Source organism: Pelecanus crispus, chromosome 9 (assembly GCF_030463565.1).
Source record: "Pelecanus crispus isolate bPelCri1 chromosome 9, bPelCri1.pri, whole genome shotgun sequence".
NCBI classification, from domain to species: domain Eukaryota; kingdom Metazoa; phylum Chordata; class Aves; order Pelecaniformes; family Pelecanidae; genus Pelecanus; species Pelecanus crispus.
Genome location: NC_134651.1, coordinates 35396950 through 35423390, shown reverse-complemented (window position 1 = coordinate 35423390; position 26441 = coordinate 35396950). Strand labels below are relative to the sequence as shown.

The 26441-nt window shown below is 49.4% G+C and overlaps 1 protein-coding gene across 1 annotated transcript in view; it reads left to right on the top strand.

Annotated features, from left to right (window-relative positions):
* Positions 1-26441, top strand: part of ASTN2 (astrotactin 2) — a 363040-nt gene that overhangs the window by 129409 nt on the left and 207190 nt on the right. The window contains 2 exon segments of the mRNA XM_075716105.1: positions 4546-4692; positions 16638-16805. Of these exon segments, the coding sequence (XP_075572220.1) occupies positions 4546-4692; positions 16638-16805 (315 nt within the window).

Sequence of the window (26441 nt, the reverse complement as noted above, 5' to 3'; positions counted from 1 at the left end):
GCCCATCCCAGTCTAAGGGACTCTGGGGCAGAGTGGTCCATGAAGGCTTGGTGGGGACCATGGTGCAGGAGAGCTGTGTCTGGCTGGAAGGAGGATGTCCCGTCCTGTCCCGTCCCATCCCATCCTATCCCATCCCATGTGTGTGCTGGATAAAGAGGGACCATCCAGATGTGGAAGGGGTGGGGGGCCGTGGCAAGGGGCAGAGGTGCAGGGCAGGGAGGGGAGATGGACAGCACTGCTCCCTCGTGCGGGGTTGCGCTGTGGCAAGAGCCGCCTGCCAGCACTGCTGCTCATCTTAATTGGCGTTTGATTTGATTCGACATGATCTCCTGCTTGTAAAACACCTTGAGATGTTTCTGTGTGTGAGGGTGTCCTGGAAACGCTGTTGTACTGTATTAACGAGCCTCTGCTGGAACATAAAGAAGGATCATTAGGAGCACCCAACTCCTCTGACATGCCAGCAGCAGCAGCATGCGTTGGGAGCAGCGTGGGGATGCCGGGGATGCGAGATGGGCTGTCTTGGGTTCACTGCTCCCCAAGGGTTCCGGAGGAGCTGCTCACCCCACGCCGGGCACTTCTGCATGCGGCACGGTGGCCGGGCGCTGGCGGCTGTGCCGCACGTTGCTAAGCAGTTCAGGCACTCGCTGTTCTCCCGCTCGGTTTCCCCATCCCTGTCTTCCTCGGGTGGTAGAAATACATTTTAATATCCGAGTAGCCGCGAAACATTCTGTATTATGCTATTATCTCTGGGGGGGCGGTGAAGATTGCAAAGCACTTGGTGTTTAACACCCACATATGGCTAACACCATGGGCTGTGTGCTGATAAAGATGGGGTAATTAAAGTTTATTTTTTTATAGACTAATCTCCCAAGCATGTATTTATGAGCCTGATTTAGAAACATCATATTACCAAGAGCACGGGATATTTGTGTTGCTCGTAAATCCATACGTGTTCTGAACATGCATTTTTTTTTTTCTTCTTAAATTTAGGCAGCACTGCCGATATTAAAAAGAAATGAGCTTGGAGTTTTGTTGGGTTTCTCCCCCCCCTTGTCCTTTTAGGTGGGCAAGGGAAAGCGTATGAAGCAGCGAGTAATTAACTGCATGAGGAAATTATATTTCAAAGGAGACACGGTGTGTTTGGAGGGGCTGTTTGCAGAGTGTTTACACCAGTGGCTTTCAATTTATCTTCATCTTGCAGCAGGTGCAAAATCTTCAGGGGAATGTGGTGCTTTGCAAGCTGTTTCTGAGCTGTTTGCAGAGGGACCTGCATCTTCTCCAGGAGGCCGGAGCCGGGCTTATTGGCACTAGTGCTTAAAGGGGGGAAAAATCCTGGGTGGGAAAGGTGGTGGTGGCAGGGGCCGCTCTGACCATAGTCCTGGCTACTCCTCTTGTCTTCCAGTCTAATTAAGCTGCTGTTAATTGGATCACTAGCAGGAAGCATCTCGGGTATGATTCTGCCCTAAAATGGAGCAGTTTGCCTTTCCTTTCCACTTCTCTGTCCTTTGCTCTCACAGGCTGGGGGGAGAGGTTATTTCTCCCTGTTGGGGAAGAAGCAGTTTCTTCTTATTCTTCATCCTCATCGTGTGTCCTGCCTGCTGCTTTGCCTGCTGCTCTGCTCGCTCCTTGGGCACAGGCTTCCCGGGTCTGCCTCCCCTGGGAGCCCCTGTGGGCCTTCACTTTCCCCCTAAAACAGCCTGGCTGAGCGCTTGGGCACCCGCTCACTCTGTTGCAACCATCCAAAATGCAACAGAAACATGTTGAATTAAAAGTATAGAGAGATCATCTCAATATATGAAGGATTTATTACAGCAGAGGAATCTGGGGAGCGACTTTGCTCTCAGCCGTGCCTGGTTGCCACCTTCCTCATGGGCTTTTTGCACCCCACAAGACCCAAAGGGAGACTTATGTTGGGTGCTGAAGGCTCTTGGGGTTCCTGAGTCCCATCAGCCATCCATGAAGGTCTTGCATTCCTCCCCAAGCTTCTTCCTCTTGGTAAAGGAGGTTGATACCAGCCTGTCCAGTGGCCCTGGGTTTGCAAATCTGCACTTTAAACACCTCCCTGGAAGCCTGGAGATGACAAAGAGAGGAGGGAAAGAGCAGGCTTCACCCAGGTAGAGGTCCTGTCTCCAGCGTTGTGATTTATGCTGGTGCTGCCCGAGTTACAGAGCCGGTTTGGATACTCAAAGAAGGAATGGGTCATTTTGTCTCGCTTCCTGAACAGGAGCATCAAGCCTCGGTGAACCCATTGAAGTTGGTTTAGTTAGCAGTGGCTTGCTAAGAATACATTTGCTTGTGGTTTTAGAGGCCTGGCATGAAGCTGTTTATGTTCAGATGGGTGTTTAAACACAGCACAGGAACGCTTCTGCTGGAGCATCAGTGGTCTGAAGAGCAGGCGATGGGATGGAGAATGGGAGCCACGCCCCTCTCTTTAAAGAACAAGGGAAGGATCTGCTTTTCCAACAGCCTCCCATCAAACCTGGCAGCAAACTGGCTGCGAGCAATAAAGAGCTGAGCTGGAAATCCAATTTTTGCTCAAGCAGAAGACCCCTTGTTTTGGTTCAGTTGGTCAAAGCCAACATCAGGCCATTCCAGAAGTCAATAATTAGCGCTGTGATGGAAACGAGCTGGGAGCAGGAGTCAGGAGAGCGGGGAAGCTGCTTATAGGAGACATGTAGCACATTGTCCCTTTCCTTGGGCAGCCAAGCTCAAACTCATTGAGCTGTAGTGGGCTTTTTTTACTGTATCAAGCTCCTGTGCCACTCTCCTTGTAGTCACAGGAAAGAAGCCATGTGGACTACTGGGGATGGGAGCTCCCAGATCCTAATTCCTCCAGCTCCACTCCGGCTGCAGGATGGTGAAAGCTGCCATTGTACCTGTGATTCAGGCTCTTTGTGAAAAGGGGATAATACTCGTCTAACTCATGAGGGATTTGTGATTTAATGTTTGCAAAGCACTTTAAGACCCTGGATTGTAAGGTGATTTATAATGGTAAAATCCATTGTTCTCTGGTCTATTGTATACTTGGCTGTGTCCAATTATCCTGATGGAGCCTTTTTTCCTTCTCTTTTCTTTTTTCTTTTTCTCCCCTCCCCCCCTTTTTTTCTTTTTTGCATTCATGTAGTAACTCTAAGCAAACACAGGGTTTGTGGCAGGCACAGTATGCCCAGCGAGAGGATGAGTTTGCCTCCCAAGGAGGTGCTAACGCCTGTTATGATATGAATAAAGATTGGGAAGAAAAAAAGGGGATCGCGAGGTGAAGGGCGCAGGAGTTTGGCAACAAAGCTGTGAAATAGGGGTGGGAAGGCTGCTTAGATGATGCATGCATAAGGAAAGTAAAAGATGCTTCGTAAATAATCAATTTGCATACTCCTGTTGGTCGCAGTGGTGGGGGTATTTTCCAGCAGATCAGCCACTTCTTCTGTCCTGCAAACGCTGGTTGGAGCATCCACTCTGCAGGCTCCATCCTGTGGCAGGGGATGCTTTGGTGTGGCACGCTGCCCTGCCTGGAAAATGCAGATCGTGCTGTGGGCTCAGCCTGAGCATGAGATCCCTGCCCTGGCACCAGCATCTCTAGCAGCGGCTTTGGTCAAATTACAGGGTGTGCAAGTGCTAACTTGCTGGATGTATTTCCCATTCAGTTTTCAAAGTGATGCTTTTTAAATCTCACTTTGCTGATGAGATGGCGAGGGCCAGGGAGCGAGGGAGGAGAGGCTGGATTGGTGTCCAAAAATAAATAAGTGCACGTGGCCTTTGAGTCAAGGGATGGTAGTCTGAGAGTGACCCACGTTCTGTGCAGGGACAGGGCGGGCTGGGTGCCTGCTTTGGTGGCTGACTTTCATGTGTCAGAAAATACTGAGCTGCTTTGCGGGAGATGCTGCGAGCTTCTGCACCTGACAAAATAAAACTTGTTTTGTAATATCTCCTGCCTGTCAAAAGCGTCTGGCTTTGTTGTTCGACGTAGTCTCCCTGTGATGACTGAGTATTTGTATATATTTGTGTAAATAATTAACACTCATTGGTGCTATATAACTTCTACAGGTGTAGATTTCTTCTGGCATTAAGCAAATGCAAATGATGCCATGGTCCAGGCAGCCCTTGGATTTGGCTTGATTTTTTTTTTTTTTTTTTTTAAGATTTGCCAAATAAACCAAGGCTGATGAGAAGTGATGGAGGTTTTGCTAGGGGAGCCTGGCAGGGGCGGTGAATTGGCTCTGGGGATGGGGGGGTTCCCAGGGAGAAGGTCTGTAGAGGCTCTGAGCAGGTTTTCTTCCTCCTCTAGGAAAATATAGTCCCCAAGATGGACACAGTGAGTGAAACAACATGAATGTTAAAAACCCAGCCAAACAAGGTGTGATGGGAATGATGGGTTTTGCAGACCTCAGGAGCTCTTCCAGTGCTACTGAGCTGACGTCTTTGTTTTCAACGCCTGCCCTTCCCCCGGGGCTGGGGCTCTCCTGCATCCACGCAAATGAGGGGGGAGGCTGAGCAAGCCCCTGGTACAGCTTTGCCTTATGGCCACCCACCCCTCTCTCTGCCTTCCAGGTTCGATGAAGAGCCCCGTCAACAAGACGGCGCTGACCCTGATCGCAGTCAGCTCCTGCATCCTGGCCGTGGTGTGCGGCTCCCAGCTTTCCTGCCCGCTGACTGTCAAGGTGACGCTTCACGTACCTGAGCACTTCATTGCGGATGGTAAGACTCTCTGGGGACTTGGACCCTGCTGCCCCACCGGGTCTGTATGGGACGTGGGGGACCCTCTCTTTGGAATTTGCCCCAGCTGTGTTTGGCTGCAGGGATCCCCCTTCCTAGAGCAGCAAAGCACATCTGTGAGCATGAGGCCGAAATCTTCTCAATGGAGTCTTTTTTAGTTATTATTATTAATATTACTGACGGTGTCTGATGGATATTCCTGTTTTCCTCCGAACTCTCTGACGAGCGGTGGGAGCCTGCACAGACAGACATCCTCCTGTCCTGCAGCAGCAAAGCTGCTCGTCCCAGTCCCTTGCAGCAGTGCAGAGTGAAATTGCTAGGATTTGAGAAAAAGCAGAGATGCTTTGAAAAATTAGACGAGGGCTGCTGTCACTATTTATTGCTTTCTCCAACTGGGCTCCTTGGGTTTGTTGTGTTTCACTGACCTTTTCTTTATAATGTGCAGTGAGCGTCGAGTGCAAGTTTTCGGTAACACGAGGGCAAATTTCATTTTCTTCCAGCAGACGGGACCCATTATTCAGTCAGTTCCAATTCCTCAGCTCCTGTGCTTGTCTCGCTGCTTGGGGCATGCGGAGGGGGCACCTTTTCTCTGCCAGAAATGTGCTGCATGGAGTTGGTGCATTGCTGGCTGCTGGGATGTCCTGGCGCAGCCAGCTCCTGTACAGCCCCCCACTTTGGGGGCTGGAATGGAGGGCAGCTCTTGGGGGGTTTAATATTTTGAGGAAAGGTAGATGGTTAAAGTGGTGCAGTGGCATGGCAGCGGCAGAGGGTGATGGAGAGGTGCTTAAACCATCGCCCTGTGGCGGGGAGGGACTTGCCGGAGTGTTTGAAGTGGGATTCAGCCCTGATAAGAGTGGTTTCTTCTTGGCCTTGATATGCATTCATAGGATGTTACCTGTGCTGCAACACCAACAGAATATGTGCTCTCCCCAGCCCCACCGCTGACCCTTGCTGCCTCGTTAACCCCACTTCTATGCCTGCACCTAATGATGCTTACGGGATGGGTGTTGGGTGCAGCCAGTGGGTTGATGCCCCTGTGCTGGCGTGTGTGATCCCAGAGGATGCTTCTTAGCTGCTGACTCTGGAAGGCATCACCCAATCTCCAGATACGTGGACTATCCCCATGGTCAAAGCTTGGTCCTTAAAGAAAGAGGAGGAGAGCATCTACTTTGTGGTCTCAGAGTGAAGGAACTGAACATCAGTGGAGACATGAAAAAGGCATAACTTGAAACAAGGGACTTGTCTACGCCTTGACCTGTTTCTAAAAGGCTTTAAGGATTGTCCAGGCTGCACATAAATATTCTGAAGTCTTCACAGATCGTTATTCCAAGTAGCTGAAGAACAGAAATTCTTTTTGCACTTGGGAAATGAGGTTGCTCCACTGTTAACTCATGTCCCTTTGAGATGGGCACTGGCCAGTTCATCTTTCGGGCTAGGAGCTCACAGCTGCTTTTGATACTTGCTAAAGGTCTCCAGGAAGGCAGTGATGGAGATAGGACCTCAGCATCATGCTCCCAGCCTGTGGTTCTGGCCCAGGGAAGACAGCGTGTCCTCGAAAAAGAAAATAAAACAAAATGCAATGTGACTTCATAGAATTAAAGTGAAAAGCTGAGCCTGTGCTTGTCACTGGGAAGGGGGGTGGCAATGCAAATTATGCAAATACGGAGAACACTCAAATGAAAATGACAATGAAATACCAATAAAACAGATTAATATCCTTGAAACTGGGGGAAATGGGATGATCTCCAGTCCTGACTTAATGACTTTTCTAAAGAGAAAGTGGCAAGAGGACTGGTAAAAATGGTTTGGAGAAGAATTAAAATGAGCTTTGTAATGAAACTGTAAAATATAATTACAAACTGCAAAAACTTTTTTAATATTTTTTATGAGAAACAGTCAAATTCTTCACATAGAAGCAGCCAAGACATTTCACAGTGGCTATCACTTTCACTGAAATCTCATCATTTTATGCGATGGCAGAGTCCCTTGCCTGGGAAGAGAAAAGCTCTTAAAATTGTGCCTTCTTTTTGAATAACAACAAATCCCACGGCAGCACCCAACTGGCAGCAAAATATTATAAAACATTTAAAGACATCACAGAGCTGAGCTGGTTTGGGAAATTTTAATGATACCCAGGAAAGTGTGGCTGGCTGTGTTTGCAGAGGCTTGGCACCCAGAGTCTTACGCTGGTGCAAAATAGGCTCCTCCCTGGTGATCTCTGGGTGGGTTTAAACCTGCTTTTTGCCTGGGTGCAAAAGGGTGTTTGCGTGGGCATTGCCATGTGAGCGAAGCGACGGTGGAGCTGATGTCTTTGGCCCAGCCGAGGCTGGGAGCTTTGATCAATTTTAAACCAACCTCTCACGTCCGCACCATGTCTCGTAAATGTTGCCATGCACTTTAAATAGTCTCGTTCCTGGAGCTGTTCTCTTTTGTATTTTGCATGATAAGGCAGGCTCTGCAAGAAGGCAGGGATGGTGCATTCACAGGAGTTGTTCCTGTGCAAGAGAAGGGTGCCCTCTCATTCCTTTTTGAAATGCAGTACTCTAATAGATGCCAGTAGCCAAGGAAAATCTTAAAGTGGAGCAGCTACCAACACCTCTGCAGGAAAAGCCAAACAAAGGCAGAGGCTGAAAGAAATCCCTCTCCTAGCAGCTGAAAACTCGTCTTTGAAGGAAACTTTAAATGGACGCCAGTCAGCTCCAGTGCGCCAGGAGCCAAAGCCAAGTTGGGAAAAGGAAGGGGGCGGGGGGAAGTCCCACCAAATGTCTCCAGCCTCAGAGGAAAGCAGCTTTCCCCCTCTGCAGTGAGCAACCGTCTTAGAGAAAGAAGCTTCTGAGCCCGCTGGCGTCTCAGGATGGGGACAGGGAGGGGAAGGACTGGGACCAGAAGCCAACTGGCAGCAAAGGCTGGGAGAATATATTCCAAGCAGCAGTATTAATAACCAGCCTGTCTCCATTGCCCTTATTTCTTTCTCTCGGTTCGTTTTCTTCCTTTTGTTCATTTGATGGGGTTCCCCCCCTGGCCAGCTCCTCTCCCCTCTCAGCAATTATTGCCTGGTTTGTACAGCTGCTCTGCCTTCGTTTCGCGGGGCGGCCAAATCCAGAAGAGCCTGGCAGAAGCTGCCGTGGCTGGCAGGGGCAGGCTGAGGGCCTCCCGCCCCTAGGAAATGGGTCAGTGCCTCTAAATCTTCTCTAGGGATGCAATGCTGGGAGCATCCTCTCCTCCCTTCTGCTGCTCCAGGGCGTTGTGTTTTGGGGCAGCCTCTGCCCATGCTGAGCAGAAGGCATTGTTCTGATTTCGGAGATGGCTCGGATTTATAGAAAGAATCATAGTGGCTTTTATGAGGATATGAAAATGCAAAGCATTATTTAGAGGACCCTTTAGTGGTGTGAAAGGGGGGAAGAAAGGAAAGAGAGCCCTTCCATCTAAGTAATAAAACCCCTTATGAATACGTGAGCCACTCAGCTCTATGCATTCATTAGTTGTTTTTTTTTCTTTCTTTCTTGTAAGTAATCATTCAAAAAGTAGAGATACAGCAATGGGAGCGGCTCACAGGGAAGGCAGGGCTGGAGAAAGATACCCCAGAGGACTCGGCCTGGAGTATGTCCTTGCTGCACAACAGTTTGAAATATAGTATCAATTAAAGCTTCCCATTTTCACAGCCTGCAGAGAGGTTATATATGGTGTGGGTGGATGTTTGTATCTGGATACTTTAGTGGGAGAGGTAGGTGAGATCCTCCAGTGCGTACAGAAGGAAGCAAGAGCTACATTTAGCTAGGGGCTTGTAGGGCTTCGTTTTATAAGTGGAAATAAAATAAAGGGCATAAAGCAGGTTTCTATCACTTCAAAGGCATCTTGGGGCATTCACAGCCTCCTTCCCTCCTCTTCTGAGATGTGTGCCAGAGGAGATGTGGTAATTCCTCTGTCTGAAACCTCACTGGACTGCGGACGGGGTGGTTTATGGAGGTCAGGAGCAGAGGCACTGCTTGGCGGGAGCTGTCCTCATGGTGGGCTCTGCTCTGAGCTGCCCACGTTTCTGCTTCAGCCCTCCTGCAAAAGTGGATAAATTCCCCCAGGATGAACACTGCCCTGCAAGCAATGTGGGGAGGAAAGCAAACCCAGTCCCACCCCGTGCAAAGCCAGGAGAGCAGCGGGAGGTGGAATTGCCACTCAAGACCATGCTTTGGGTTTGAGTGTCTGACAAGATGGCAGAGTTGGAGGAAGCTTCTTTGTGGCTTCTTTTTTCTTTTAAGCTTCGTGTGTCTGCCCGTCTGAATGATGACATTCTGTGATTGTCACGCAGCTGATTGGTAATTGTTTCATCCTGAAGATTATTTCTTACCTTCCCCCAACCACTGTTTCCTCCAAGACACCGATGGCATTGGATGCTGCTATTAGCAGCTTGTGCTAATTTTCCCCGAAGATTGCCGGAGCTCTGCAGACTGCAATTGTTGTACTCGCAACAACTTCTCATTTTGGTTTTAATTAAATGTGTTGCTTTGAATTGTTTGCTTTTGACATCTCCTGCTCAATCTTCGGCAGCCCTCAAGAGGTGACCAGGCATTAGCTTGTGTCCTCAGGCGCTCGCCCGCGCGTGTGCTCAGCACGTGCTGTGCATGTGGTCACAGAGAAATGAGCAGTGGGAGGTGGGGGACTGGCTGCCTTCCTGTCCCATTTTACAGTAAGGAGAAGCTGGAGATGCTCTTTGATGTACATGTGGAACACCCCAGGTTTATACCAGAAGAATGGAGAAAAGGATGTGATCTCAAAGGTATCTCTCTGAGCTTTTACAGTGATGCTGCCATTTGGGTCCTCCACATTCTCCAGCTGGTCCCAGCCCCACCAGCCCCCTCTGAAATCAGCAGAGGGAATTGGCTGGCTTAAAATAAGTTTTTTCTTGTGCCGTTTTCTCCCCCTGGAGTTGTTCTGCTGCAGAGGTGCCTGTTTTGCTGTATGGAGACCTGGGTCAGGGCTTTGGCAGAAGCAATACTTTCTTGCTGCAGACTTGGTGCCAGGTCTGGCTGCCCTGGACCCCTCATGTTTCTGGAAAGGTGGCCGTGTTTGGGGGCAGCTTTACAGATTGTGTTTAATTCCATCAGCTCTTAATCACCAGGTCACCTCCGTGTCTGCATTACAGCTCAATCCTGTTCCTGTGCCTGTTTGGCTGGCAAGAAAATGTGAGCAAATGGCTGCAGCATTACTAGACATGAACTCTAAATATTAACATCAATTTATAAACTGTATCAGCGTGGATCAAAGGGATTCCAAGACGGTTTTACGGCGTGAATGCTCTTTGCATGAAGAACTGATAAGATTCTGGAGGCTGGGGTACATTATGTTTTTATCGTGCCTTTGGCAGGCTTGTGATCTGCTCTCAGCTCTTCCCTGTGCCAGCCCAACTCCCCAGGCCATGTGCCTGCCGTGAGTGTGCCTGGCTGCCGGGGCAGCTTGGTTTGCAAGGGAGGGAAAATGCCTCTTCCTTTTTTCTTTGCAGGATTCATCAGAGCAAAGCCGGGGGGATTGGTGTTGATATTTGGATGGTGCCAGCAGGGGCTGGTTCAGAGCTGGGAGTTGTTGCATCCTGAGAGAGGCAGGATGCACCCACCACTGGGGAGGTGGCATCCAGTGCCTGCTGAGCTTCTACCAATGATATTTACCTTCTAATTTGGGAGGGATGGTGAGGGAAGACTACAATAAGGCACAACATCTTTGACCAACTAACCTGCTCCCTTCCTAGATGGAAAGATGCATACATTGACTTCTGCATCTGCAGGATGAGACCCTGCCTGCTTGCAGCGTGGTGGTGGGTCAGTCCCAGGAAGGTGGCTTTGGTCATGCTTGCTTTCACACAAGAATTCATGGGATACCTGCAGCAGCTATGATGCAGCAATGCAGTGAGGATTTTTGGAGTCTGCATAGCTAGGAAAGTACTACTTTACTTTATCCTTCTCCCAACAAGTAGCATTACTGGTGTGCAATCTCTCAGTGAGTGGGTGGTAGCTTGCCTTGATCCCGTGGCATACTAACTTTGCATGTGCTGCCTCTTGGTTCTGTTTTCTGCCATCTTGGGAGGATGTTAGGTCTTGGTGCTGTCTGAAAAATCTCCTTTCACACACACTTTATGTTTTTTAAAGCTTATCAGAACTCATCTATCATATACTTTGTGTTGTGATTAGATTTAGGCTGGATTTCCCCAACCCTTGTCCAATATCTAGAGAACATCACTGAGAAAGAGCCCCAGGCTGGAGCATGGGAGTTGGGAGATATAGAGCGTTAAGGAAAAGCTTTTCCTTAGGAGTCTAATTTCCATCTCGGCCATTGCTGGCCCAGATGCCTACTGAGGACAGAGATGTGTTGTTACTAAGACCTGCACAATTATATTGTCTAATAGTGGGAGATCTTACTGCTGCGTGAGCTTGACCACAAGGCAGGGGTGGGGAGATGCCATCTTCCTTGGGTTTGGGAAAAGGTGGCCAAGTCATCACCTGCTGAATAAATTTAAATCCATGCATCGCTTGTCAGATGTTCAGCCCTGGCAAAATCAAGACTGACTGCCAAGAAAAGCCAAAGAAAGAGTCTGTCAGAATTATCAAGAAAGTGCAATTTAACAATTAAAATGTAACCCTGCTCCTCCCACAGGAAAGACGCTTCTAGTCTAAGCTGTAATTACATACAGATTTGTATCACTAATTTGCTTCTGCTTTGCCAGAGTGAAAAAGCTCTCGCAGGATTAACAGTGTTTCTAAGCAATGGGGGTCTCTGGATTTGATCATCAGCAGGTTGGGGAGTGCTGGCATGAGCAGCCCATGGCCATGCAAGTAGTTCGTGTGCTGAAAATACACCCTTGAGTCCAAGCACTGTGTGCCATATAAACTGTATGCACTTTGGCTAAAGGAAGAGTAAGTGAAAGGCATGTCTGTGGGCTTTTGTTGTTTTAAAAACTTGCTATCATAACTGTCTGTTTAGACATTTCAAATTGTTCAAGAGAGAAATCATTTAAAAAACAAGATGAAGTGGATAGCTTGAATTTTAACTCAGTGTAATACTATGCCTGTTTTCAATTTAGAATAAAGAATTAAGAGTTTGCCTTTGAAGAGTTTAAATTATTCCAAAATTACCAAGTTTTGCGATGAGCAGGACAGCGGTGGTAAAGCTGAGCACACTGATAGTCTGTGGGTGCAATCTTACACTAAGCCCAGTTTGCTTGCTTAGGTCAGTATATGTGTGTCCTGGAAATCCAACATCTGGTTGGCTCTTCTGCATTTTCTCAAAGAAATTTAAGAAACAGAACTTTTCGTTTCCTGGGACCAGGACAGGAGAACAAGAGCTGATCAATGGAAAGAGCTGATAGGGGAGGAGTTGTCTCTTTGGGAAATGTTCTTTCAAGTTTAACAAGGGAAAGAAAAAAGGTCTCTAAAGAAATCAAATAGGGTTATTCTTTGTACCTACAGAACGGAGCAAGAGGGGTAATCCTTCCTCTAGCATTTAAAAAAAAAAATCTATAACAGGGTTATAATTGTACAATAGTACAAGGATGGATACATTAATAGCAACCTGTAGTATGACCTCCCATGGCTTTCCAACACAAAATACTAATTTTAGATGAAAGGGAGTTTCGTTGTCCAAAATACAGCAAATGAACCAAAGAAGACAAAAAGAGTGGAGGGAGGAAGAAAAAGAAATTCCTCAAAAAAAATATTTTTTTATCTCTTCCCTTGAAAACAAGAGAAAGAGAGAGAAATGAAAAACCAAACCCTTTTGGCTGCCTTTTGGGTGCTTTGTTCTTTTTCCCTTGTTAGATATCTCTTCTGAGCTGTTTTATCCTGTTGTGTTCTGGAAAATGATTTTTGAAATGTCAAAACTTCAAGCCTCTTTTGTCAAGGCTTAAGCAGTTCCACTGAACTTTGAAGGAGACCCCAGCATGAGAGACATGAACTTTTGATGCTGCCTTAACTGATCTGGCTTTGATCAGCATTGGAGAAGGAAGCGGGGGGTGGGGGGGAAACACATGCATGCAAAAACCCAAACAAATCAGTCCCTCGAAGTGCTGGTGGACCTCATGAAGCCGGGAGGCAGTTGTGTAGCTGTGTGTTGATGTTCTCCGTGTACTGATGTTCTCCATGGCACTGAAATGTTCTACTGTGTAGACTGGCTCGTAAAGCCAACAGCACTCAAGGGACGTGTCCTACAATGGGGGTTCCTGGGAGGAGGTAGTGGTGATGGATGGAGAGCTGCCATTTCATTGTTGTATTCCCCTGTTTGGTTGACAGTTGCTTTACCCTGATGGTTGCTTTACCTGGGGCCTAAATGTCTCCATTTAAGGGGGATTTCACCAAGCTCAGAAATGGGAAGCTCAAAGCTTGTGTCCAGGAGGACGCCTGGGAGGGGAAGGGGTTAGCAGTAGAGGACAGCAAAGACACTCTCTGGGTGTCTTTGGAGAGTGTCTCTGCTGGGATCTGCTCCTGTGTTCCTCTGGCAGCAACTGTAGGTGTGCATCAAACTGTAGGCTGGGTGTGGGTGTAGGGTGATTTGGTGGGGTCTGAGGTCCTCGAGGCAGGTTTTCAGAGTGGGGTCTACCCGCTGCTGCCCCGGCAGTGTGAGCCCCTTGGGTTCCCTGTCACCCCTGCTTCCCTCCTCCTTGATTTCCCTCCGTTGAGAGACTGCACGCTGACAAAAGCAAGCCTGGCTGATGTTCCTGGCAACCTAAAGATGTTTGAAACAGCTCTTGCTTAGAAAATGTTCTCAGTAGTTTCTAAAAGGATTTGATACTCAACCTGCCCTTTCTGAGCTTTTCAAGATGGTTTTGATAAGTGCATGCTGGTGACTTTTGAAAACTGTTTTCTGTGTGTGGATTCTTTGAAAATAAAGAGAAAAATTGTGTGAAAAGGCTTTGAAATCTTCAGAATTTTAGCTTTCAAAATTTTTGTAAAACATCTTTTCCTGTTATTTTTTTCTCAGGCAAGCTATAAAGGGATCAAAGTTGGGGTGTTTGTTTGTTTGTATTTTCAGTGGGAGTGAAGGTGATGAGATTGTCTGTGAACACCTCTAAAAATCTTACCCAGCTGAGCTGCAACACACTCAGCTTCAAATATGTGAGAAGTTTTTTTTGCTGGAGTTGTCCCCTCCTTCCTGCTAGGAAGGGAGGAAAGTGTTTACAATTAACTAAAACCTTTAGTTTCCCCATGGTTTTTTTTTTTAATTAGGCTGAAGTAGAAAAGGCTCTATTGTAGACTGAACTTGAATTCAGGGATTTTGGCTTCAAATGTATTCATTTCTGGGTTTTGGGGTTTTTTTTAAACTTTTTATATTGAAGATGATTTCTCAATCAGACTGACTAAAATCAAAATAAGTAATTCATCTTGAAAATGCCAGGACTTTTCTTTTTTATTTAAGTTATAGTTGCATTATATTTGGGAAGGTCTTTCTCAGTACAGAATATGGCAAAGCTTGATCAATTTGCAAATTATTTCGAGGTTCCCAAATTTGTTTTTTACATGGACACCAAACTTCTGCTGAAAAAGAAGTTACTGGCTCCTGGCCAGGTGTCACATTTTGATGTTGATTTAGGAGGTACTTCCATAAATAGTTTTTGGGGTTTTATACTTCCAGCAGCAGGTTAGCCAAAGAAGATGAAAATTTGCTAGCAAGGCCATGAATGTGCTTCCTCCTCCCAGAGGAGCTCAGCACATGGGGCTGGTGGGGAGCTCCAGAAGTCACCCCTCTATTGCCCACCCTGACCATGGGGTCCCCTCCATGTAGGAGCTCCTGGGCCAGAATGCTCTGCCAGCTCGAGTCACCTTCATCTTTATGAATACTAATTATATGACTATTTTATGTCTGATTTGCTTCCATTACTTTCAGGCTGGCTGTATTTTAACTAGAAGTGGGGTTCATTAAGTAGGGATTTAATCGAGAGCTGGTGGTTTCGCTCTTCAGCCTTTGGGTGCAGAGGGAGCTGTCTGTAGCTGAGCCACAAGATGTGCTTACATGCCTCCCAAGCCTCGCTCTTTATTAGGGAGCTACAAAACTAAGAAAGAAAGCAAGATTGGCAGGTTACTACATAGACATGTACACATAAATAGTAAACACTCCCAAGGGGTTTATGATGCATTTCTGTGTGGTAAAATAAACCAGCAATAGTTATCATTGGTATTTAAAGCTATCTTTAAATATTCATGGAAAAGAATGATAATTAGAAATAAAATTACGTGGCTCTAAGGTACTTCTTTTTGCTCAGCGTTTTGATGCTTTCCTCTGGTGCTGTAGAGTTTACCCAGCAATTTACCGCTGCCATGAGTCTGATGGAGATGTATCCTGCAGCCTTGGTGATGCGGGCTCCCGCCTTGCTGTGTCTCCAGAGCGGCTGGATCCTGGATGTCTAATTTTCATTTGCTCGAACAGTCAGTAGCTTGGCAGCCTCCATTGTCTTTGAGTGTAGAGATGCGTCTGTGAATATGTTTATGGTGTATAAACAGTATAAGTGTAGAAGATTTGAATTCATGCGAAATGAAGGCCCAGATTTGTATGGTGCTGAGATCTCAGGATGCCTGAAAATGGGGTCACTCACTGAGATGCTTGACTTCGAGCTTTGCTTTTTTTATTCTCTGCTCGTATAATGTGCCATGGGATGAGGCTTAGAAGGGCTCCTTCTTGCTAAAGCATCAGTGATTCTCTTCAAAAGGAAATCAGGAGTTTGTGTTCAAGCAGGTTCGTGTGGGGTGGTTGCTGCTATGTTTTTTTTTTTTTTCCTGCTTTTTTAATTGCTTGGCCTTCACTGAGCTAAGATCTTATGCAGTGCTTAGAAAAATGATGTCCTAGTCCTTTACTAAGCAGTACAAGCCCTAAAGGTTCATGAAAATACACCCTGGCTCTATAGACTTGCCATCCTTGGGTGATTGCTAAGAAGGATTTGAATCTTCGGAGAGTGGTTGCAAATTTTGTTCACGTTTGCAAGTCCTAGCACTTAGTGGAAGGATGGCTGTGGGTTCCTGGGCTACCTGGCAGTTGCCCTTGCCCACTCCTCTTTGAAGGTTTCTTCTCCCCTGTTTTTAGAGGCTTTTACCCTGGTAACTTTTGCAAAACACCACTTAATGGCAGAGGTTTTTTTGGCTCCCCTCTGATCTGTGCGGCACTATTATGGAGGCAGTCTTATAATCAATGTAATTGAAGATCAGAGTTAATGAGGACCTCTGTGCCTGCAAAATCCCCCAAGCAATGCTGGGCCTCAGATGTTAGATAAGGAAATGATTGGGCTGAACTGAAAATCTATTTGGCTAATTAGATGATGCATATTCCCAGATGCCAGTGGGGAAAAATACATTTCACAAAATAAAGAAACGTGAGATTTTGTAAGAAAAGGTTTGTGGCTGGAATTCACTTCTAACTCTCAGGAGGGAGAAGGGTGAGGGAGTCTCTCTGATACGAGACCACTCACACAAGAAGTTGTGTGTTGGGCCAATCACTCACCTTCAGCTAAAGAAATGAAGTGGGAACAGCCCATGCTGCTGCTACCCATCCATGTCCTGAGCCTGGTACCCAAGCATCTCGTGGACACTACCTGCATAAGCTGCAGAAGTGATGCTCCAGTGTGACGGATCAGAATAATTACACTGGTCCATATTTCTGCAGAGATCTGGGAATCAAATCCTGTATCTTGTGATGCTGAGTAGGGTCAGGGTGTGTCTGGGCAGAGGAGTGTCCCAGCTGGTGGGCCATTCACTGGGGAACATTCAAATGGAGAGAAATGGTCAGATGAAGTTCTTTGGGTCCGAGTGTTGGTGAACTCAGTATTATTTTGCTGATTTTGATGTCACATCAGGTCCTGAAGAGTAGAACATTCTGATATTGGGCCAAAACGCATGTTTATAGTTTTGGGGTTTTTTTTTAAATTTTACAGTCACTTAAAGCACTTTTTCCCCACCTTCCAGGCAGCAGCTTCGTTGTGAGCGAGGGGAGTTACTTGGACATCTCCGACTGGCTTAATCCAGCCAAGCTGTCCCTGTACTATCAGATCAATGCCACGTCCCCCTGGGTGAGAGACCTCTGTGGACAGAGGACCACTGATGCCTGTGAACAACTGTGTGACCAAGAGACAGGTAAGGGAGGCTGGGGAAGAGTGAAGACCTTGCAAGGCTTGGAGATGCGAGGGAGAAGGTTTGTCTCTGGGTACTTTGATGCCTGCTTGGCTCACTTCTGCATTAGCCTGGTGTTAGACACGGAGGACCAAGAGGTACCAGCAGGGTCACACAGCGGTGACCCCCATCAGCAAAGTATAAAGAAGGTGGGCACAAGGATGGGGATTCAAAATGGTGGATCTCTCAGTTCTTCGGTGTGGCAGCTGCAGGCACGTGGAGTTTATCTGCTTCTAAGTTGTGCTGTTTTGCTGTCCAGTCTGGAAAACCTACTTGTGAGCTTGCCCCATCTCCAACCCTTTTCTTTTTTGACCATTCCACCACAGAGCACCATGTTTCCTAGTAATGGTCCTGCCTGATGGTCACATAGATTGGATCCCTCCTCCAACCCTTCCTCGTGGAGTTGTGAAGTCTGCCATCTTTCCTCATCTGTAAATGACCTTTTTGCCGAGCGTGTTCTGCTTGCATGCAAAGGCTGCCCCTGTGAAACAGCAGCCAGCCCTGCTGGGACTCTGAGATGCAGGGCTGGGCAAAGGGGATGTGTCATCTTTCCTTCTGGCCTATGTGCTCCTGGGTGACAAACGGGGGTCCTTGAGTCTGCAGTGAGCCGGGAAACCAGAAAACAGCAAACATGCAACTAGTGAATGAAGGCAGGGGATCTGCATGGGTGGGAAATAAGTATGTGACCCTGGCCAACAGCTGGCCCTCAGGAGTTGGCATCTCCTCAGCTGGTGCGGGTGACAGGACCTTGCATGGGAAGGTGGCTCGGGGACTGTGCTGTTTTTTTGTGACGCGGGGTTTGCCATGCCCTCTGCAGCGGTGAACATTGTTCCTGCTCCGCAGTGCCTTGCCTTGGGTGGGATGCCGTCTTGGTGGCGTGGAGACAAGTGGCCCTGTTGCTTCTGGCATGCTCTGCGTCTAAAGAGTGTGCAAACCCCCCTGGCTCCTTGCAGAGAAGTACCATTCCCAGGTTAGCCCTGGCTCTCCGTGTGAGCCACTTCACTCCTCTCCAAGGGAGAGAAAATGAGAAAATGAGAGTTTCTCTGCTACCTGTGCTTGTGCATGAGACTCGTGGCTGCAAGTAGGCATGTTGGTTTCTGGTTTTGCCAGGGGCATTGAAGAGGGATGGCTCACAGAGGAGAAGGCTTTTGCTAAGCCCTATGCTGCCACAAACTGTGCTGTTAATACGTGGCATCTTGAGAGGAAGAAACCCTCCTGGGTTGTGAACACACCATGGGCTGGCAAGGATGACCTTGTTCTCATTTGTCCCTACTCAGCTGAGATGCAAATACTGAAGTTGGTCTCAAAAATCCATTTTCCTGGTCAAGACAATGTTCTCTTTTAGTACTCCTGTTTCTCCAGTCTTGTCTGCACGGAGGCACTGCCAGTCATCACTGCAGTAGGATAATTATGCTGGATGAATTCCCCATGCAGATGAGCCCTGGACATCGCCTACAGTCCCAAAGAGGGCTCAAGGTGGCAGGAGCCACCCCGGCAGATGGAGATGGTGCAGGAGGAGGCTCTTCTCATCCAGATGTCACAGAGCAGAAGGACCATTTTGGGCATCGGCGAAACGCAGCCACCTCTGCAGGAGAGGGAGGATGTGTTCAGCTCTCTCCTGGTTCAGGGGAGGAGGAGAGTAAAAAAAACCCTGTGTCCAGCAGAAACTGCAGGGAGACCGTATGGAGCCAGACTGTGACGTCCCCGTTGGAAGAAGCCTGTGGTTCTGCTCGCCAGCCCCACGCCATCCTTGGCACTCAGCAGGGCTGGTTTAATCCTTGCATGGCCTCCACTGCAAGGAGTGGCTGTTTTCCTGAGCTGGCCCAGCTGCTGCTCCCCCTGCGTCCCCAACTCACCAGAGCAGCTTGTCGCTCTCACTGGATGCCCCATGCTTGAGCAGGACGTCAGATCACATTTGCAGGGAAGGGAGTGATGCTCGTTAGCCCAGGACTGCACTGGATCCTAACCTCGCCAGCTGCTCTGCAGCTCCGGTCCCTGGTTCCCATCCTCCCTGCTGTACCCATGGAGGGAGGTGAGGGCAGAGCAGCCCTGACCTGAACCTTCAGGTTCCTCACGCGAAATCTGTTGATTGGCTTATTCCCTCTCTCTCCAGCCTGGGAGTTTGCACATGGATAAAGCAAAATCTTTCTCCAGTCTGTGCCAGTTGGATTCATAAGGGTAGAGCAGGAGTGGCCAGTGGGGCTGCTGATTCTCAGAGCCTAAATCTAGGACCCCCTTAAGAGGTCCAAACTTCACAAGAGCTGAGCAACCACCCACTGAAAATTAGGCCTTTGGAAGTACCTATTTGACACCCTACCCCAGAACGTAGCCCCAGGTACTGCTTCTGTTCATTACTGTTAGCCAGCCTTTAGCTGGTGAGAAGTTTCCATGGCAGGCTGTGAGGAGATCATAACTCCATGATGCCCTGCATGTATTTTTAGATTTATTTTTATTAATGTCATTCTGTTTTTAAGGGTGATTTATTTTTATCTCCATGAGAGAAGCAGGCCTGTGGTTTTACTATGGGACATAAATCCTGCCTAGATTTCAACCTTTTCAGGTCAGGGATTTTATCATCTGTGTGAGCATCCCAAACGATGGGTGCTGGGGGTTTCCCCTGCCCTCTGTCCTCTCAGGCTGGGCGAAGCATCCATGAGGAGGATGGGCTGAGGTTTGTCCTGTCTGGAGGACGAGAGCCTTGAAGGTTTACCCTGTGAAGAGCATCAGAGCCAGCTTTGAGGTCCTCCAGCACATTTATAGCTAATCTGACTTCAGCCTTACCCTTGGAGCCACTCTCTGTGGTAGTGTGGATACAGCCTTGTCCCAAAGCATCCTTGCCCCTAGGTGCAGGCAGACCTCTGCGGGCAGGACTCGTCCTCGGTGGCAGTGCCATGGGCTCCTGGCACACGTTTGGGCTGAGGCCCCCAGGTCACGTATGCTCTGTCTGGTGAGACTCGAGCTCTTACCCCTTCCCAGCACCGAAGACCTCTTTCGGGCTGGAGTTTTATATAAGAACTGTCTGTACAATGTGCTGACTCATGACTCCAGCCACCAAGTACTACTTCAGTATGAATAATAATCCGCACTGAAAACGGAGGCTCTGAAACACTAGGAAATGCCAAAATACATTTTGCTTGCCTGACCTTAATTTGCCTTCCCTTGTGTCTTTTCTGTGTGACTCACTCTTTAATTAAATGATTGCTGCCCCCCTGACAAATTTCAAACCTGCATTGCAAAGCACCAGCTCATCAGAGCTTTTCAGAGGGAGCACCAACATCTGCACATGAGCAAAATACCATCTTTCTCCTCCCCCCCTGCCCTGGAAAAGGCCAAGCTGTTGGTCTGACATGACTGCAAATACATAAATAAATGGATGCTGCTGAGGGTTTTCCCCCTGCGGACATTACATGTGCCCCAGCTGCCACATCGGATGGGACAGGTACCTCTCTGGGGTCTGGATGTGGTCCTCTGCTGAAGAGGTTCAGCCTACATATTCCATCCTCTTGGCTGGCACTGGCTGTGCTGCTTGAAGCAAGAACAGCAAAGGTTTCTTGTCTTCTGGGACTTGCAGTCAACTCTCCTCGCTCTCCGTAATTTGGACAGATGTGGAGTACGCTGCCAGCACTGCCGCTCATACCACGCATTGGGATACCTCTGCATAAAATCCAAGAGCGCTGCTTTTTCACTGGCCTCCTTTACCAGCACCAGTAACATTTATGAGAGCCTCCGTTTTTGGCAGCATATGCAAATCCTGATTTGTGAGCACAATTACCTGCTTTGTATGCACAAAACTGATTCACTTGCACATTCCGCGGGCATCGCTGAAGAGACCTGCTGGAGAATCGGTCCCTTAGGGCCAAATGCTGGAAAAAACAGCCTCTGATTTTGTGCTGTCAGACTTGCTGGAGCAGTGGCATAAATGAGATGGATAGCTACCTTGATTAGCAGGTGCAAATACGTTGAATTTTTTTTTCCTCATCTATAAATCAGGCACTTCTCCGTCGAAATTCTCTCCTTTGCATCCACAATTGATGGCACCCCCCAAAGCAGTAGGCACATACTTGTAAGGACCGAATGAGATGTGGTAGTGAAGGGTCTTTTTTGGAAATTGGCAGGAGGAAAAAAACGTTTCCATCATTTTCCAAATGGGCTAGTTTGTCACCAGAGCCGCAGATGGTGTTCCTGTCCGGGTAGGACAGGGGTCTTGCGGGCAGGAGACAGATGAAAGTCATTTTTAAACAGAGCCATTTTTTAAAGGCAACCTGTTAAGGGGATTTGGAGGTTGCAGAGCTGAGCATGTAAATCAGGAGTTGACCAACCTTGGTGAGGGTGTATTTGTGTTTATGAGAACAGCCATTTTCTCCGATTTAATATCATGCAGCTTTTGTGCACATCAAGTAATATTTGTTTGTTCTTGTGCACTTCTGCTATTTTCGCTGTTGGAAGATCCTAGTGTCTTTATTGACTTAGACTTTTATAAGATGAGGTTCTGTCTCTCTAAGGTATGTAGTTTAATAACTTGGTCAAAAGCCATGTAATATACGATTTCTTTTCATGTGGTGGCACAGCTTGCCTCATGCACCAAGCAGGGAAGGAGGCAGTTAACTCCCAAGCTAATTTAGCTTTGGGCTGAAGTGTTGTACATAAACAGCAATCAAAATGCATGCCTGCGAGGGGGCTGAGTTAAGGTTATCTGTGCTGTCTTTACACTCTCATTTTCTGCCATTAGAGTGTTTAATCCTGCAGCTGCTAATGTTCTTGTAATGGCATTTCTGTGCTTGTCTAAAGACCACGGAGAGGGGGGAAGAGAAATGAGTTTTGCTGTACGGAGCTGCTCCTGGGCCCATCTCCCCGGCTTGACCAGTCCCACCAGTGCTGGAGGAGGTGGCATCTCACCTTGCTGTGGTCAGCTCTAGGACAGTGGTCACCCCAGAAGATGACAGCCATGGTTGTGGACCACCCTTGGTCCACCCTCGGGACCTCTTGCTGCTTCCTTGCATCAGCCGCGCATGTGTGCCCAGGGAGAGCTTCCTCAGCAGCTGAGCAGATGATAATGAGAATAAAATCTGTGCAGAGCGTAAACCCAGATGCAATCCTTGGAAGTTAAGCTTGCGCTTAAGTGCTGTGGTGGATCTGGGTGAAGAGGGTGACTTGCAGTGGGGGGAGAGGGGGGATAACTGTCAAATTAACTCCAGGTTTTCCCTCTGTACTCTGTGCCAGGTTGGCCAGGCAGGAGCCACTTCCCCTGTCTCGTTCCTCGAGAGCTAAACTGCTTTTATTGAAATTGCATTTCTCATCAGGATGAAGCAGAGACCCAGGTTTGGAAAGTGCCATCCCCAAAGGCCAGGAGCAGCAGATAGCAAGGGCAAGAAGAGAAGCTTTTCAGAGAGCTTTACCGGGAGCTGGTGTTGCCACTGTGGTTGTTGGCGGAGCCACGGCCTCGGTCAGGGGCCAACCTGGCTCGAGGAGCAGCTTTCTGAAGACACATCACTTGTTCCCTGAAGTTGGGAATTTAATGAACTATTAAGACCCTTGTTCATCCTTGCCTGTGCTTAATTTTCTCTGAATCCCGTTCCCAAAAGAGGCCCTTGCTCTGTCATCCCACAGGGGCACAGCAAACTCTTTAAGGAAGGGTTTTGTTGCAGGGTTTTTTAACTTGCCTCTCATCCATACCTCTATCGATAGGAAACCCTGGTGCCAACCCTTGTGCAAATGTGTGTCTTGCCCCATCCTTGGTGAGCTCGCCCTTGTCATCGCACCACCGGGAGCCGCTCCTCCCAGGGGAGCTGCACCAGGGCACCTGAGCAGCCCTGAGATGCTGTGCTCGCACCCCCAGCAGCCAGGTTGAGGCCGGCACGGGGAGTGCTGCTAGCAGATAGTTTGGTGTTTTATTGTTTTTATTTAGGCCAGACTGCAGGTAGAGAAAGTCCTGTCTGTGAGAGGACTTGGTGGCTGAGATCTCTTGCGTGCTTTCCCTGCTAATCATCCCTTGGCAGGAGGGATGGCAGCAAGGAGAGGTGTTGCTGCGGGGGGCCCGTGGCTCCTCCCTGTGGGTTATCACAGCTCTAGGGTGGGGTGTTGGGGTGCAGCCAGATCTGCCTGCACAGGGGTTGCTGTAGGCAGGGAGGGAGACAGGCCAAGGCAGCGAGCATCGCACATGGTTCGGAGACAGCAGCAGGGACCGTCAGGCCATGCTGTGCCCCTGGGGGAGCCCTGCATCCCCCGCTTGCACTGAGGGTCGGGGTGCTCCGCAGTGGTGAGGAGGCTCTCTGCCTGTGAGAGATGCCTGTGGGGCCAGAGCACGTGCTTCCGATGGCTGAAGGACACAGCGGGGTCCTTGATTCGCCTGTGTCAAACTTTCTGCGGATGCTGGATGAAGAGGTGGTTTCTCCGCCAGGAGCTCAGAAACCTTTCACAAAGCATAAATCGATGCAGGGCTTCCTCTGGACGCGGACGAGACTCTGAGGCCTCGACAGCTTCGTTACGGGAGGTTTGTGGCCGTGGCTGTTGGAGGAATGGGGTGACTTGCGTTGATCTGTTGGTGGCTTGTGCCACACAGACGGTGCTCAGGGCTGCTGCCAGTGGTCCTGGGCATTGCCACCACCTTGAAAGTGATGTGTGGGGGGACAGCGGAGCTGGAGGCAGCATGGGGTGTCCTGCATGGTGGCAGGAGGCAGCGCATGAGCCAAACATGGGAGCACCCAGGTCCCCTCTGCCCTGGCCCGTGCTCCTGGGCAGTGGTTCCTGCTGTGGGCAGTGGTGACAAGGAGACATGGCCCTCACTGAAGCACCAAGCTGGTGGCTGGGACAGCAGTGCCCGGGCAGGAGATGCTGATTGCAGCCACCTTTGCTCCTGGCGATGGGATTCAGACCATGCAGCTCGAGCGGCTGATGGGGGTGAAGGCTTTGCGTCCCGGCAGCACGGAAGGAGGGGGGACCCTCCAGTCCTCCCACCTCGGAGCAGGCCGGTAACCCTGGAGATGGCTCTGTGCTCGCCCAGAAGAGAGGGGCTTTGTGCTGCGGCCCTGCAGCGAACACTGGTGCAGTCAGGGCTGGCAGGATGGGCAGCCGCTGCGCTCAACGGCTGCCTCTGTTTGCCAATGCTCGGCCTCGGCTTGCCGCCTGGCACCCACCTCCCTCTGCAGACCCTTTCTCCTCCTGTGCCACGGTGGGTGGAAGGAGGAGAAGCAAGAGGTGGTGTTGGAGGGACAGCTGGGCTGGAGCTCGCTCCACTGCCGGGACGGCGACTCTGTGGGGAGGACAACACAGCTGGGCTGCAGAGCTGAGGGTGGCTGGGGAAATGGTGCTGCAGCTCCCTGGCTCGCTGGCACCCAGGGTGCTTTCTGGGGCAACCCTGTCCCCTGGTGTGTGTCCCAAGAGAGGAGGGTCCGCCCTTGGGTGCTGACCTGAAAAGCTGGAGCCAGGTTGTGCATCACATGGGGTGGGAGAGGCAGCCCTGAAGCAGGTGTGAGCGTGTAGGTGCAATGCTCACGCAGGTTGAAAGGCACATGTTTGTAGCCCTGCAGCCTCCAGGAACAAGCTGCCACCCCAGCTGGGGCTGGGGCTTGTCCCCAGGACTGTGCTTTCATGGCAGGGGCATGGCCCCGGCACAGCAGGGCATCTCTCTGGGATGAAGGCAAGCGCCAGTGGTGGAGGTGCTGCCATGGAGAAGCGAATCATGGACACCAGCAGTGCCAGGAGAGGGTTGACGAGCCATAGGTTTGTTCCACCACTGCCAAAGCCCCTCCAGTTCCTTAAATAAAAATGCCAATGACAGCAAAGAGCAGCTTCCCCTGGAGCACAGGGACTCTGTGAGGCTCTGTTTTGTGCTGTGCACTGGGCGGGTGGATTAGGGGGATCTTGCAGCATTATCACCGCGGATCACCTCTGTCCCTAACAAGGCTAACAGGATTACCCTGGCACGCTGGCGGTTTGTCCCACAGCCTTGCTCTGCTGCTCCCCAGGCAGAGCACAGGGATGGCCAGGGAGGATATGGATGCAGCACACGACCCCGTTTCCCCTTTCAGGAGGAGCAGCAGCACGGTGCAGTGGGCAAAATGGAAGAATAGTTCCGCAACTTCCAGCTTAGATATAAAAAAATCAAGCCTCCAGCTGAGCTGGTTGAGATGCAGCAGGGGCTGGAGGGCTGTTTTCCTCCACATACTTGGCTTTGCACCATGCCTGTGCCACTGGAGGTGATGAGCTCGGATGTGGCTTGTGTTAGATTCGTTTCCTTCAGGCATGAGCGAGCCTCAGCATGGGCCAACCCTGAGCCAAAAGCCATTGATGCTAACGATGCTAATGATGACTGCAGGCTGCTCCAGCCCTGCCCCTCTGCAGCTCCAGCACTAAAGCTGGTGTGAAGCATGGGCAATGTGAGAAGCCCTTTGCTCAGAAATGGGCAGAGGAAGTTCATGTCTGCATGTGGAAACCAGGTTGATGTGTCCTTAGTTTGCCCCATTCCTCTAAGTCAGGCTTCCAGTCTTTCTCGCTTCCCAGCTGAGGGCAGGAGCAACGCCTGCAACGTGGTGGGGCCAAAGGGAGCTCGAGCTGCATGGCCACTTCCCCAGGTGCCACAGGCTGGGCTCCCTGCTCCTGCCCGCGTAGCTGCCCATTGCCTTGCTGCGCATGGCTGTGTGGCACTTCGGGCTGAGCTGCCAGTAGTCTCTTCCACCAGCCTCCATGGGAATGAAGGCACAGCAGGAGGGAGGTTGTAGGTGAGATGTGCCTGCGGGGTTTGGGGATGTATCCTGCTGGTTCAGACAGAAGTTCAGGTTCACCCTCCCTGAGCAGAAACCAGCATGGAGACTCCGTGTCACCTGTAATTAGTTGTGGCAGCGTGGTCTTTGGTGAGATTTTGTGTAAATGGGGAGAGGGGAGCAGGGGAGGATGGAGAGCGGCGCTGTGGGTGCTGCTGTGTTCCCATGGCCTCAGCTCTCCCTTCGCCCTTCCATATAGCTGCACTCGTGAGATGAATAACATGTTTTCTGAGCATCTGGCTAGAGCGGCAGTGTTGCATTTCCCGATTTAGGCACCTTCTCTCTGCAACGGCGGAGGCGTTCCCCCCTCTCCCAGTGTTTTGTTAAATAATACACTGGAAATATAGCATGGGACCTCCAGAGCTGAGTGAGCAGCGATCCTTGCTTTCGCTATAGCAGTTCAAAATTTGCCGTGGATTATCCGACGCGATTCGTAGGTTCTGAATCTGAAGGAAGAGGAAGGACCGCACACACCTGTGTTTTTACCGTGGGCAGTGTGTGGGCTGGTGGCTGCAGAAATAGGATCCTTGTCACAGCTCTTTGTAGATCCTGATTCATTTGGCCTCCTGCAGCAGCCGAACGCTGCGCGGAGGCGTGTGCAGGACCTGTGGAAATTGGATCCGGCTTCAGGTGTGGTTATTTGTCAAACTTGGTTATTTTGGTCGACTCTGGCTTTAAGCTCAGGTTGAATCCTAACTTAGCACAAGCGATGCTGAGTGGATAACTTCACTCATCTCAGAAGCACATGGGATTTAGTAGCTCTGAGCAAGGGTGCTGTTTTGGCTTTTGATGGTTTGGGTTTTTTTAACGGCATGTTGAAATCTGCTCTTTAGAAAATACA